Source organism: Coregonus clupeaformis, unplaced genomic scaffold (genome assembly GCF_020615455.1).
Source record: "Coregonus clupeaformis isolate EN_2021a unplaced genomic scaffold, ASM2061545v1 scaf0473, whole genome shotgun sequence".
NCBI classification, from domain to species: domain Eukaryota; kingdom Metazoa; phylum Chordata; class Actinopteri; order Salmoniformes; family Salmonidae; genus Coregonus; species Coregonus clupeaformis.
Window position 1 is genome coordinate 262,501 of NW_025533928.1, and position 12,500 is coordinate 275,000.

Below are 12,500 nucleotides of genomic sequence, written 5' to 3' on the forward strand. Positions count from 1 at the left end.
AGAGAGAGAGAGAGAGAGAGAGAGAGAGAGAGAGAGAGAGAGAGAGAGAGAGAGAGAGAGAGAGAGAGAGAGAGAGAGAGAGAGAGAGAGAGAGAGAGAGAGAGAGAGAGAGAGAGAGAGAGAGAGAGAGAAGGAGAGAGGGAGAGAGAGAGAGAAGAGAGGGAGAGAGAGAGAGAGACAAAAGAGAGAGGGGAGAGAGAGAGAGGAGAGAGAGAGAGAGAGAGACAGAGACAGAGAAGGAGAGAGAGGGAGAGAGAGAGAGAAGAGAAGGAGAGAGAGGAGAGAGAGAGAAGAGAAGGAGAGAGGGAGAGAGAGAGAGAGAGAGAGAGAGAGAGAGAGACAGAGACAGAGAAGGAGAGAGGGAGAGAGAGAGAGACAGAGAAGGAGAGAGGGAGAGAGGGAGAGACAGAGAAGGAGAGAGGGAGAGAGAGAGAGGGAGAGAGAGAGCAGAGAGAGAGAGAGAGAGACAGAGAAGAGAAAAGAGGGAGAGAGAGAAGAAGAAGGAGAGAGGGAGAGAGAGAGAGAAGGAGAGAGAGAGAGAAGGAGAGAGAGACAGAGAAGAGAGAGAGACAGAAAGAATAGGGGGATGTGAGATAGATTAGAGTTAAGAGATGAGAACTGGGGAAGTAGAATAGTATGCGTGTATGTGTGTGTGTGTGTGAGGGGGAGAATCCAAACCACAAATTTAGGAGGGGGGTGATAGCCTATCGAGAGCTGAGACATAGGAGAATAGGAGGGTTTCTCTTTCCAAAGTCAACATGAGGGAGTGAGAGGAGAGACACCTGGTGGGGGGCAGAATCCTGTATGGCATTGATCACCTGGGGGAGAGGTAGGGAGGAGAGAGGAGGGAAACGGGGGTGTTAGGGAGGGGGTGTTAGGTAGGGGAGAGTAGGTAGGAGTGGAGAGAGGAGGGAAACTGGTGGGGGGGGTTAGGTAGGGGGGAGGGTAGTCTGCAGTCAAACTACAGGTCCAACTAGGTCTAATAAGAACTAAGTAACTACAGCAAACAGGCAACTAGGTCTAACTACAGGTCCAACTACAGGCCCAACTACAGGTCCAACTACAGGTCCAACTACAGGTCAACTAGGTAACTAATCAACTACAGCCAACTACAGGTCAACTACAGGTAATACAAAACTAAGGTAATACAGGTAACTACAGGTAACTAAAACAACAACTAAGGTAACAAAAAAAACAAGGCCAACTACAGAAAAAAGAAACAAACAATAACTACAGTAACACAGGAACACAGGTCAACTACAGGACAAACTACAAACTAAGGTAAAGGCAACTAAGTAACTAAGTCAACTACAGTCAACTACAGGTCCAACTACAGGCAAACTACAGGCCCAAAACTACAGGCCAACTACAGGCAAACTACAGGTCCAACTACAGGTAAAAGTAACTAAGGTCAACTACAGGCCAACTACAGTAACAAAAAAACAAGGTAACTATAGTAACACACAAAAAGGCAACACAGCCCAACACAGTAACTACAGTCAACTACAGGCCCAACTAATAACTACAGGTCCAACTACAGGCCCAACTACAGGTCCAACACAGTCAACTACAGGTAACACAGTAAACTACAGGTCAACTAAGGCAAAAAAACTACAGCAACTACATAACTACAGGCAACGACAGTAACTAAGGACAACTAGAAACTTCTACTGGGAAGAATAAAACCAGAGTAGAGAGAGAAATAAAGGAGACTAATGGTACATATCAGAAGGCTAACCATCACCTCCCACATCGATGGACTCAGATACTACGACAAACTCTGAACGGACAGCTCTGGAGCGTCAACGATGGGGATCTTACCACCCTATAGAGGGGGGAGAGACGGCAATCATTTTCTCTCTTTTATTTGGACCATATCAGACTTCACACACAAAACCAAAGACGGTAAACATATTTGTTTAAGACTTCAAGGACTGCTGACATCCACCCCTGATCTCTGCAGAGAGAGAACCCTTTCTGAATCTGTAATCCACCCGGATAAGAGAGAACCTGAATTGAATCACCGGATCTTGCAGGGAGAGAACCCCGAATCGTCATCACCCCGATCTCTGCAGAGAGAGGAACCCTGAATCTGTATCCACCCCGATTGTGAGAGAGAACCTCGAATGTATCACCCAGAGAGAACCCTAATGTATCACCGATCTGCAGAAAGAGACCCTTCTGAATCTGTCATCACCCCGATCTCTGCAGAGAGAGAACCCCCCTCGAATCTGTCATCACCCGATCTCTGCAGAGAGAGAACCCTTTCGAATCTGTCATCCACCCGATCCTGCAGAGAGAGAAACCCTTCTGAATGTATCAGATCTCTGCAGAGAGAGAACCCCGAAGTATCCACCCCCGATCTCTGCAGAGAGAGAACCCTTTCTGAATCTGTCATCCACCCCGATCTCTGCAGAGAGAGAACCCTTTCTGAATCTGTCATCCACCCCGATCTCTGCAGAGAGAGACCCTTTCTGAATCTGTTTAACTTGGCTACATCAGAACTACCACATCCTGTTACTGCTGAAAGAATACTCCGGCCCCAAAATGAGAGAGGGGGCCAGGAAGAGGTGTGGGAAAGGCACAGTTAGGAAAGAGAGTTTAAGGGGTATTTATTGGTAGTTGGAGGTCTCTAGTTACCAGAGAGCTAGGGTAGGTGGAGGGGTAGTTACCAGTGAGCGAGGGTAGGTAGAGGGGTAGTTACCAGAGAGCTAGGGTGAGGTGGAGTGGTGAGTCACAGTGACGAGGTAGGTAGAGGGTAGATTACCGAAGCTCAGGTAGGTAGAGGTAGTCACCAGAGAGACCAGGGAGGTAGAGGTAGTTACCAGTGACGAGGAGGTAGAGGGAGTCAACCAGTGATGCGAGGTAGGTAGAGGGTGAGTTACCAGAGAGCTCAGGGTAGGTGGAGGGAGTTACCAGTGCCAGGAGGTAGAGGGAACTACCATAGCAGGTAGGTAGAGGGGTAGTTACCAGTGATCGAGGCAGGTAGATGGGAGTCACCAGTGAGTGAGGGTAGGTGGATGAGCAGTCACCAGTGTGCAGGGTAGGTAGAGGAGTCAACCAGTGAGCTCAGGGCAGGTAGAGTGGTAGTTACCAGTGAGCTAGGGGTAGGTAGAGAGGGAAGTCACCAGTGAGATAGGGAGGTAGAGGGGCAGTTACCAGTGAGTCGAGGTAGGTAGAAGGGTAGTTACCAGAGAGCGAGGGTAGGTGGAGGGTAGTTACCAGTGAGCGGGTAGGTAGAGGGGTAGTTACCAGTGAGCTAGTAGGTGGGATCAGGAGGAGTTCTCCAGATAGTGTCAGTGATAGGGGGTAGTTAGAGGGTAATGGTTACTGTAGAGGTAGGTGGAGGGTGAAATTACCAGTGGACTGGTAGGTAGAGGGGTAGTTACCATGGACAAGGTAGGTAGAGGTAGTTACCAGTGGGAGGGTAGGTAGAGGGTAAGTTACCAGTGAGCGAGGTAGAGGGAGAGGGTAGTTACCAGTGAGCGAGGGTAGGCTTGAGGGTAGTTACCAGTGAGCCAGGTGAGGTAGAGGGGTAGTTACCAGGAGCTAGGGTAGGTGGGATCAGAGGAGTTCTCGTATAGTGTCAGTGATAGGGGGTAGTTAGAGGGGTAATGGGTTACTGTAGAGGGTAGGTGGAGGGTAGTTACCAGTGGACTAGGTAGGTAGAGGGGTAGTTACCATGGATAGGGTAGGTAGAGGGAGTAGTTACCAGTGAGCGAGGAGGTAGAGGGTAGTTACCGTTGTTAGGCAGGTAGTAGGGGAGTACGATTAGGCAGGTAGAGGGTAGTTACCAGTGAGCGAGGTAGGTAGAGGGTAGTTACCAGTGAACTAGGGTAGGTGGGGGTAGTTACCCAGTGAGCGAGGTAGGTAGAGGGGGTAGTACCAGTGAGCGGTGGCAGGCAGAGGCAGTAACCAGTGAACTAGGGTAGGTAGAGGGAGTTACCAGTGAGATAGGGTAGGTAGAGGGTAGTTACCAGAGAGCGAGGGCAGGTAGAGGGGCAGTTACCAGTGGACTAGGGTAGGTAGAGGGTAGTTACCAGTGAGCAGGGAGGTAGAGGGCAGTTACCAGTGAGCGAGGGAGGTAGAGGGTAGTTACCAGTGAGCGGAGGGTAGGTAGAGGGTAGTTACCAGTGAGTTGAGGGTAGGTAGAGGGGCAGTTACCAGTGAGCTAGGTAGGTGGGATCAGAGGAGTTCTCCCGTATAGTGTCAGTGATAGGGGGGTAGTTAGAGGGGTAATGGTTACTGTAGAGGGTAGGTGGAGGGGTAGTTACCAGTGGACTAGGGTAGGTAGAGGGGTAGTTACCAGTGGACTAGGGTAGGTAGAGGGGTAGTTACCAGTGAGCTAGGGTAGGTGGGATCAGAGGAGTTCTCCTGTATAGTGTCAGTGATAGGGGGGTAGTTAGAGGGGTAATGGTTACTGTAGAGGGTAGGTGGAGGGGTAGTTACCAGTGGACTAGGGTAGGTAGAGGGGTAGTTACCAGTGGACTAGGGTAGGTAGAGGGCAGTTACCAGTGAGCCCGAGGGTAGGTAGAGGTAGTTACCAGTGGCGAGGTAGGTAGAGGGCAGTTACCAGTGAGATAGGTAGGTAGAGGGTAGTCTACCAGTGAGCGAGGCAGGTGAGAGTGGTAGTTACCAGTGGACTAGGGTAGGTAGAGGGGTAGCTACCAGTGGACTCAGGGAGGTAGAGGGGTAGTTACCAGTGAGCGAGGTAGGAGAGGGCAGTTACCAGTGAGCGCAGGAGGTAGAGGGCAGTTACCAGTGAGCAGGTAGGTAGAGGGCAGTTACCAGTAGCGGGGCAGGTAGAGGGTAGTTACCAGTGAACTAGGGTAGGGTTGGGGAAGTTACCAGTGAGCGAGGGTAGGTAGAGGGGTAGTTACCAGTGAGCGAGGGTAGGTAGAGGGGTAGTTACCAGTGAACTAGGGTAGGTAGAGGGGTAGTTACCAGTGAGATAGGGTAGGTAGAGGGGTAGTTACCAGTGAGCGAGGGTAGGTAGAGGGGTAGTTACCAGTGAGCTAGGGTAGGTGGGATCAGAGGAGTTCTCCCGTATAGTGTCAGTGATAGGGGGGTAGTTAGAGGGGTAATGGTTACTGTAGAGGGTAGGTGGAGGGGTAGTTACCAGTGGACTAGGGTAGGTAGAGGGGTAGTTACCAGTGGACTAGGGTAGGTAGAGGGGTAGTTACCAGTGAGCGAGGGTAGGTAGAGGGGTAGTTACCAGTGAGCGAGGGTAGGTAGAGGGTCATTACCAGTGAGATAGGGTAGGTAGAGTGGGCAGTACCAGTGAGCGAGGGTAGGTAGAGGGGTAGTTACCAGTGAGCGAGGTAGGTAGAGGGGTAGTTACCAGTGAGCTAGGGTAGGTAGAGGGTAGTGTACCAGGAACTAGGGTGAGGTGAGAGGGTAGTTACCAGTGAACTAGGGTAGTGGAGGGTAGTTACCAGTGAGATAGGGGAGGTAGGGTAGTTACCAGTGAGGAGGGGGGATAGAGGGTGAGGTAGAGGGTAGTATAGAGGGTAGGTAAGGGGAGTTAGATGGGTAGGTAGGGGTAGTTAGAGGGTAGGTGGGGAGTTAGGGGAGTGGGGGTAGTTAGAGGGTAGGTAGGGGTAGTTAGAGGGTAGGGGGGGGCAGTTAGAGGCAGGTAGGGGTAGTAGAGGGTAGGTAGGGGTAGTTAGAGAGTGGTGGGTAGTTAGAGGGTAGGTAGGGGTAGTTAGAGGGTAGGTGGGGTAGTTGAGGTAGGTAGGGTAGTTTAGAGGAGGTGGGGGTAGTTAGAGGGTAGGTAGGTAGTTAGAGGAGGTAGGGTAGTTAGAGGGAGGTAGGTAGTTAGAGGGTAGGGTAGGGGTAGTAGAGGAGAGGAGGGGTAGTTAGAGGGAGGTAGGGTAGTTAGGAGGGGGTAGGGTAGTTAGATGGGTAGGGCAGGGGCAGTTAGAGGGTAGGGAGGGGTAGTTAGAGAGTAGGTGGGCAGTTAGGAGGGAGGAGGGTAGTTAGAGGGTAGGTAGGTAGTTAGAGGAGTAGGGGTAGTAGAGGGTAGGGTAGGGCAGTTAGAGGTAGGAGGGGAGTTAGAGGGTAGGAGGGTAGGAGGGGTAGTCAGAGGGTAGTGAGAGGTAGGGTGGGGGGTAGTTAGAGGGTAGGGGGGGTAGTTAGAAGGTAGGTAGGGGATTAGAGGGTAGGCAGGGTAGTTAGAGGAGATAGGTAGGGGTAGTTAGAGGGAGGTGGGGGTAGTTAGAGGTAGGTAGGGGAGTAGATAGGAGGGTAGTTAGAGGTAGGTAGCAGGTGAGGTAGGGGGTAGTTAGAGGGTAGGTAGGGGTAGTTATGGGTAGTTAGAGGGGCAGTAGGTGGGGTAGTTGAGGGAGGTTAGATAGAGGGAGTGGGCAGGGTAGGGGTAGTTAGAGGGTAGGGGGTAAAGTTAGAGGGTAGGTAGGGGTAGTTAGAGGGTAGGGGGTAGTTAGAGGGTAGGTGGGGGTAGTTAGAGGGTAGGTAGGGTAGTTAGAGGGAGGGAGTGGGGGTAGTTAGAGGGTAGGTAGGGTAGTTAGAGGGTAGGTAGGGTAGTTAGAGGTAGGTGGGGTAGTTAGAGGGTAGGTGGTAGTTAGAGGGTAGGTAGGGGTAGTTAGAGGGTAGGTAGGGTAGTTAGAGGGTAGGTAGGGGGTAGTTAGAGGGTAGGTAGGGTAGTTAGAGGGTAGGGTGGGGTAGTTAGAGGGTAGGTAGGGGCAGTAGTTAGAGGGTAGGTGGGGGTAGTTAGAGGGTAGGTAGGGGAGTAGTTAGAGGGTAGGTAGGGTAGTTAGAGGGTAGGTGGGGGTAGTTAGAGGGGTAGGTGGGGTAGTTAGAGGGTAGGTAAGGGTAGTTAGAGGGTAGGTAGGGGGTAGTTAGAGGGTAGGAGGGTGAGTTAGAGAGGGTAGGATGGGCAGGGCAGTTAGAGGGTAGGTGGGGTAGTTAGAGGGTAGGCAGGGGTAGTTAGAGGTAGGTGGGGTAGTTGAGGTAGGTAGGGTAGTTAGGGGTAGGTAGAGGTAGTTAGAGGGCAGGTAGAGTAGATAGAGGGTAGGTAGGGGTAGTTAGAGGGTAGGGGTAGTTAGAGGGTGAGGGGTAGTTAGAGGGGCAGGTAGAGGGTAGTTAGAGGGTAGGTGGGGTAGTTAGGAGGGTAGTTGGGGTAGTAGAGGGTAGGTAGGGTAGTTAGAGAGTAGGTAGGGGTAGTTAGAGGGTAGGTAGGGGTAGTTAGGAGGGAGGTAGGTAGGGCAGGGGGTAGTTAGAGGTAGGTGGGGTAGTTAGAGGGTAGGTAGGGTAGTTAGAGTGGTAGGTGGGAGAGTTAGAGGGAAGGTGATGGGGGTAGTTAGAGGGTAGGAGTGGGGTAGTTAGAGGGTAGGTAGAGGTAGTTGAGGTAGATGGGTAGCTAGAGGCAGGCAGTAGGGTAGTTAGAGGGAGGTAGGGGCAGAAGCTAGATGGGCAGGCAGGGTAGCTAGAGAGGGCAGGTGGGGAGCAGATAGAGGGCAGGGGAGTAGAGAGTAGGGAGGAGGAAGAGAGAGGTGGGGAGGGTAGGTAGGGGGTAGTCAGACATAGGAAGTGGTAGGTAGGTAGTTGAGGGTAGGTAGGGGGGGTAGTTAGAGGGTAGGTAGGGGTAGATTAGAGGGTAGGAGGGGTAGTTAAGTGAGTAGGGTAGTTAGAGAGGGGTAGTTAAGGGTAGGCAGGGGTAGTTAGAGGGTAGGTAGGGAGTTAGAAGGGTAGGTGAGGGGTAGTTAGAGGGTAGGTAGGGTAGTTAGATGGGTAGGTGAGTTAGATGGGAGGTAAGGGTAGTTAGAGGGTGTGGAGTAAGGAGAGGAGGGTAGTCAGAGAAGAGTAGGAGGGTAGTAGAGGAGGAGGGAGTAGAGGGAGGGAGGGCAGATGGAGTAGGCAGGGTAGTTAGAGGAGGTAGGGGAGTTAGATGGGTAGGTGAGGGTAGTTAGAGGTAGGTAGGGAGTAGAGGTAGGTAGGGGTAGTTAGAGGTAGGTAGGGTAGTTAGAGGGTAGGTAGGGGGTAGTTAGAGGGTAGGTAGGGTAGTTAGAGGGTAGGTAGGGGGAGTTAGAGGGTAGGTAGGGGGATAGATGGTAGGAGGGTAGTTAGAGGGTAGGTAGGGGGTGTAGTTATGAGGGAGGGGTAGTTAGGAGGGTAGGTAGGGTAGTTAGATGGGTAGGGTAGCTAGAAAGGGTAGGTAGGGTAATTAGAGTGGAGGAGGGCAGGTTGAGGTGAGGAGAGAGGCAGATAGAGGGCAGGAGGGAGGAGGGAGTTAGAAGTGGGCAGAGAGGTGGCAGTTAGAGGGTAGGTAGTGGGCAGTTAGAGGGCAGGTGAGGGGTAGTTAGAGTGAGGTAGGTAGTTAGAGGGTAGGTAATTGGGGATTAGAGAGGTAGGTGGGGCAGTTAGAGGGCAGGTAGGGTAGTTGAGATGGTGGGGTAGTTAGAGGGTAGGTGGGGTAGTTAGGAGGGCAGGTAGGGGAAGTGATAGAGGGTAGGTAGGGGTAGTTGAGTGGTAGGTAGGGTAGTTAGAGGGTAGGTGGGTAGTTAGAGGGTAGGTAGGAGTTAGTTAGAGGTAGGTAGGGCAGCTAGATGGGTAGGTGGGGTAGTAGGTAGGTAGAGTAGGGAGGTGAGGGTAGTTAGAGTGGGTAGGTAGGGTAGTTAGAGTGGCAGGTAGCAGTGAGTAGTGGTAGTTAGAGGGCAGGTAGGGGTAGTTAGAGAGTAGGTGGAGTTAGAGAGTAGGTGGGCAGCTAGATGGGTAGGTAGGGTAGTTAGAGGGTAGGTAGGGCGTAGTTAGGGTAGGTAGGGGGTAGTTAGAGAGGGTAGAGTGGGAGAAGTTAGAGTGGTAGGAGGGTAGTTAGAGGGTAGGTGGGGTAGTTAGAGGGTAGGTGGGGTAGTTAGAGGGTAGGTAGGGGTAGTTAGAGGTAGGAGGGGTAGTTAGAGATGGCAGGTAGGGCAGCTTTAGGAGTGGCAGGTAGGGTAGCCAGAGGGCAGGTAGGTAGGAGGTAGTAGGGTAGGTAGAGGTAGTTAGAGGGAGGTAGGGAAGTAGTTGAGGAGGAGGAGTGGACTAGAGGGTAGGTAGGGGTAGTTAGAGGGTAGGTAGGGTAGTTAGGAATAGGTAGGGGTAGTTAGGGGAGTAGGGTAGTTAGAGGGAGGTGGGGTAGTTAGGAGGAGGGTAGGGGGTGGTGGGGTAGGTAGGGTAGTTGAGGGTAGGTAGGGGTAGTTAGAGGTAGGTAGGGTAGTTAGAGGGGTAGGTAGGGTAGTTAGAGGTAGGTAGGGGTAGTTAGAGGGTAGGTGGAGGTAGTTAGGGGGTAGGTAGAGGTAGTTAGAGGGTAGGTAGGTAGTTAGAGGGTAGGTAGGGGTAGTTAGAGGGTAGGTAGGGGTAGTTAGAGGGTAGGTAGGGGTAGTTAGAGGGTAGGTAGGGTAGTTAGAGGGTAGGTAGGGGTAGTTAGAGGGTAGGTAGGGGTAGTTAGAGGGTAGGTGGGGTAGTTAGAGGGTAGGTGGGGTAGTTAGAGATGCAGTGGGAGCATTAGAGGGAGGTGGAGTAGTTAGAGGGTAGTTAGGTGCAGATGCAGGGAGGTAGGGTAGTTAGAAATAGGTAGGGTAGTTAGAGGGTAGGTAGGGGTAGTTAGAGGGTAGGTAGGGGTAGTTAGAGGGTAGTTAGAGGGTAGGTAGGGGTAGTTAGAGGGTAGGTGGGGTAGTTAGAGGGTAGGTAGGGGTAGTTAGAGGTGTGCAGGTAGGGTAGTTAGAGTGGTAGGGGGAGTAGTAGAGGGTAGGTAGGGTAGTTAGAGGTAGGTCAGGGTAGTTAGAGGGCAGGTAGGGGGTGGATTAGAGGAGAGGTAGGGAGTTAGAGGGAGGGTGGTAGTTAGAAGGGTAGGTAGAAGTTAGATGTAGGCAGGGGAGTTAGAGTAGGAGGTAGTAGAGGGTAGGTAGGGTAGTTAGGGGTAGGTAGGGTAGTTAGAGGGTAGGTAGGGCAGTTTAGAGGTAGGTGGGGTAGTTAGAGGGTAGGTAAGGGTAAGGAGGGTAGGTGGGGGCAGTTAGAGGGTAGGTAGGATTAGTTGAGGGAGGTGGGAGTTAGAGGAGGTGTGGTTAGAGGTAGGTGGGGGGGTAGTTAGAGGTAGGTAGGGTAGTTAGAGGGTAGGTAGGGTAGCAGTTAGAGGTGCAGGTAGGGGTAGTTAGAGGGTAGGTATGAGTTAGTTGTAAGGTGGGTAGTTAGAGGGAGGTGGAGGGGAGTTAGGAGGGTAGGTAGGGGGTAGTTAGAGGCATGGTGAAGTAGGGTAGGAGGGAAGGGGGTAGTTAGAGGGGAGGTAGGTAGCAGGAAGGAGGAGGGTAGTTAGAGAGTGGGAGCCAGATGGGAGGGTAGGTAGAGAGGGCAGGTAGGGGTAGTTAGAGGGGAGGGGGGTAGTTAGAGGGTAGGTAGGGTAGTTAGAGGGAGGTGGGGAAGATGACAGGGGGTAGTTAGAGGAGAGGGATAGGAGGGTAGTTAGAGAGGGAGAGAGGGTAGGTGGGGTAGTCAGGAGGGTAGGCAAGTAGATGGGAGGGAGTTGGGTAGGTAGGGGTAGTTAGAGAGGTAGAGGTGGTTAGAGGGTAGGTGAGGTAGTTAGAGGGAGGTGCAAGAGGAGGTGGGTTAGAGAGGGTAGGGAGGTAGTAGAGTGGAGGTAGGGGTAGTTAGAGGGTAGGTAGGGGTAGCTAGAGGCGGTAGGTAGGGGTAGTTAGAGGGTAGGTAGGAGTTAGAGTAGTGGGGTGAAGCTAGAGGTAGGTAGGGGTAGTTAGAGGGTAGGTAGGCAGAGATGGGCAGGTAGCTAGAAGTGGTGTAGAGGTAGGCAGAGGGTAGTTAGAGGGGAGGTAGGGTAGTTAGAGGAGGAGTGGGGTAGTTAGAGGTAGGTAGGGGTAGGTAGGAGGGCAGAGAAGGGTAGGAAGGGTAGTAGAAGGGTAGGTAGGGGTAGTTAGAGGTAGGTAGGGTTAGTTAGAGGTAGGTAGGGTAGTTAGAGGGTAGAGTGCAGCTAGGAGGCAGGGGGCAGAAGAGGAGGGCAGGAGGGGTAGAGTTAGGCAGGGCAGGGAGGGTAGGTGGGGGTAGTTAGAGGTAGTATAGAGTGGGAGTGATTAGGGTAGTAGAGGGTAGGCAGGGTAGCTAGATAAGTGAGGTGGGGTAGGTTGGAGGGTAGGTAGGGGTTGAGTAGATGGGAGGTAGGGAAGTTAGATGGAGGTAGGGGTAGTTAGAGGTAGGAGGGGTAGTTAGAGTGGTAGGCAGGGTAGTTAGAGGTAGGAAGGGGAGTTAGAGGTAGGTAGGGGTAGTTAGAGGAGTTGTTAGAGGGTAGGGTAGGGTAGTTGAGAGATGTAGGGAGTTAGAGGGTAGGAGGGGATTAGAGGTAGGTAGGGGAGTTAGAGGGAGGTAGGGTAGTTAGAGTGTGAGTAGGGGAAGTCTAGAGAGTGGCAGGTAGGGTAAGTAGTTAGAGGGTAGGTGGGTAGTTAGAGGGTAGGTAGGGTAGTTAGAGGTTGGTAGGGGGTAGTTAGAGTAGTAGGTAGGGAGTTAGAGGGAGCCAGAGGCAGGGCAGCTAGAGGGTAGGAAGGGGCAGTTAGATGGGTAGGAGGGGGTAGTTAGAGATGGGTAGGCAGGGTAGTTAGAGGGTAGGTAGGGCAGTTGAAGGGCAGGTAGGGGTAGTTAGAGGTAGGGGCAGCTAGATAGTAGGAGGGTAGTTAGAGGGTAGGTAGGGTGTTAGAGGGGTAGGTAGGGTAGTTAGAAAAGGGAGAGAGGGCAGGAGGGGTAGTTAGAGAGTAGGTGGAAGGTTTAGGAGGGTAGGTAGGGGGTTAGCAGGTGGAGGAGGGTAGTTAGAAGGTAGGTAGAGGTAGTTAGAGGGTAGGGGAGGGGGTAGTTAGAGGGTGGTGGGGTAGTTAGAGTGGTAGGTGGGGTAGTTAGAGGGGAGGGGGGTAGTTAGAGGTGGCAGGTAGGGGCAAGCTAGAGTGGCAGGCAGGGGCAGTCAGAGTGGCAGGTAGGGAGCTAGAGGGCAGGTGAGTTAGAGGTAGGTGGGGTAGTTAGAGTGCAGGTAGGGTAGTTAGATGGGTAGGAGGGTAGTTAGAGGGTAGGTAGGGTAGTTAGAGGTCAGGTAGGGTAGTTAGAGGGTAGGTGGGGGCAGAGATGGAGGAGGGGATTAGAGGAGGTAGGCAGTTAGGAGGGTAGGAGGGTAGGAGTTAGAGGAGGTAGGGGAGTAGAGGTAGGTAGGGTAGTTAGAGGGGAGGTAGGGTAGTTAGAGGTAGGTTAGGGTAGTTAGAGGTAGGTAGGGGTAAGTTAGAGTGGTAGGTAGGGGTAGTTAGAGGGTAAGGCAGGGGGGTAGTTAGAGGGTAGGTAGGGGTAGTTAGAGGGAGGTAGGGTAGACAGGGGTAGGTAGGGGGAGTTAGAAGGGTAGGTAGGGGTAGTTAGAGGGTAGGTAGGGGTAGTTAGAGTAGGTAGGGGGTAGTTAGAGGGTAGGTAGGGGTAGTTAGAGGGTAGGGGTAGGGTAGTTAGAGGGTAGGTGGGGGTAGTTAGAGGGT

General features: G+C 52.4%; 1 protein-coding gene across 1 annotated transcript in view; it reads right to left on the reverse strand.

Annotated features, from left to right (window-relative positions):
- Nucleotides 1-1,768: 1,768 nt before the first annotated feature.
- Nucleotides 1,769-12,500, reverse strand: part of LOC123484807 (ephrin type-B receptor 4b-like) — a 63,178-nt gene continuing 52,446 nt past the window's right edge. The window contains exon 18 of the mRNA XM_045215567.1: nucleotides 1,769-1,825. Coding sequence (XP_045071502.1) covers nucleotides 1,769-1,825 — 57 coding nt within the window. The remainder of the gene's footprint in view (nucleotides 1,826-12,500) is intronic.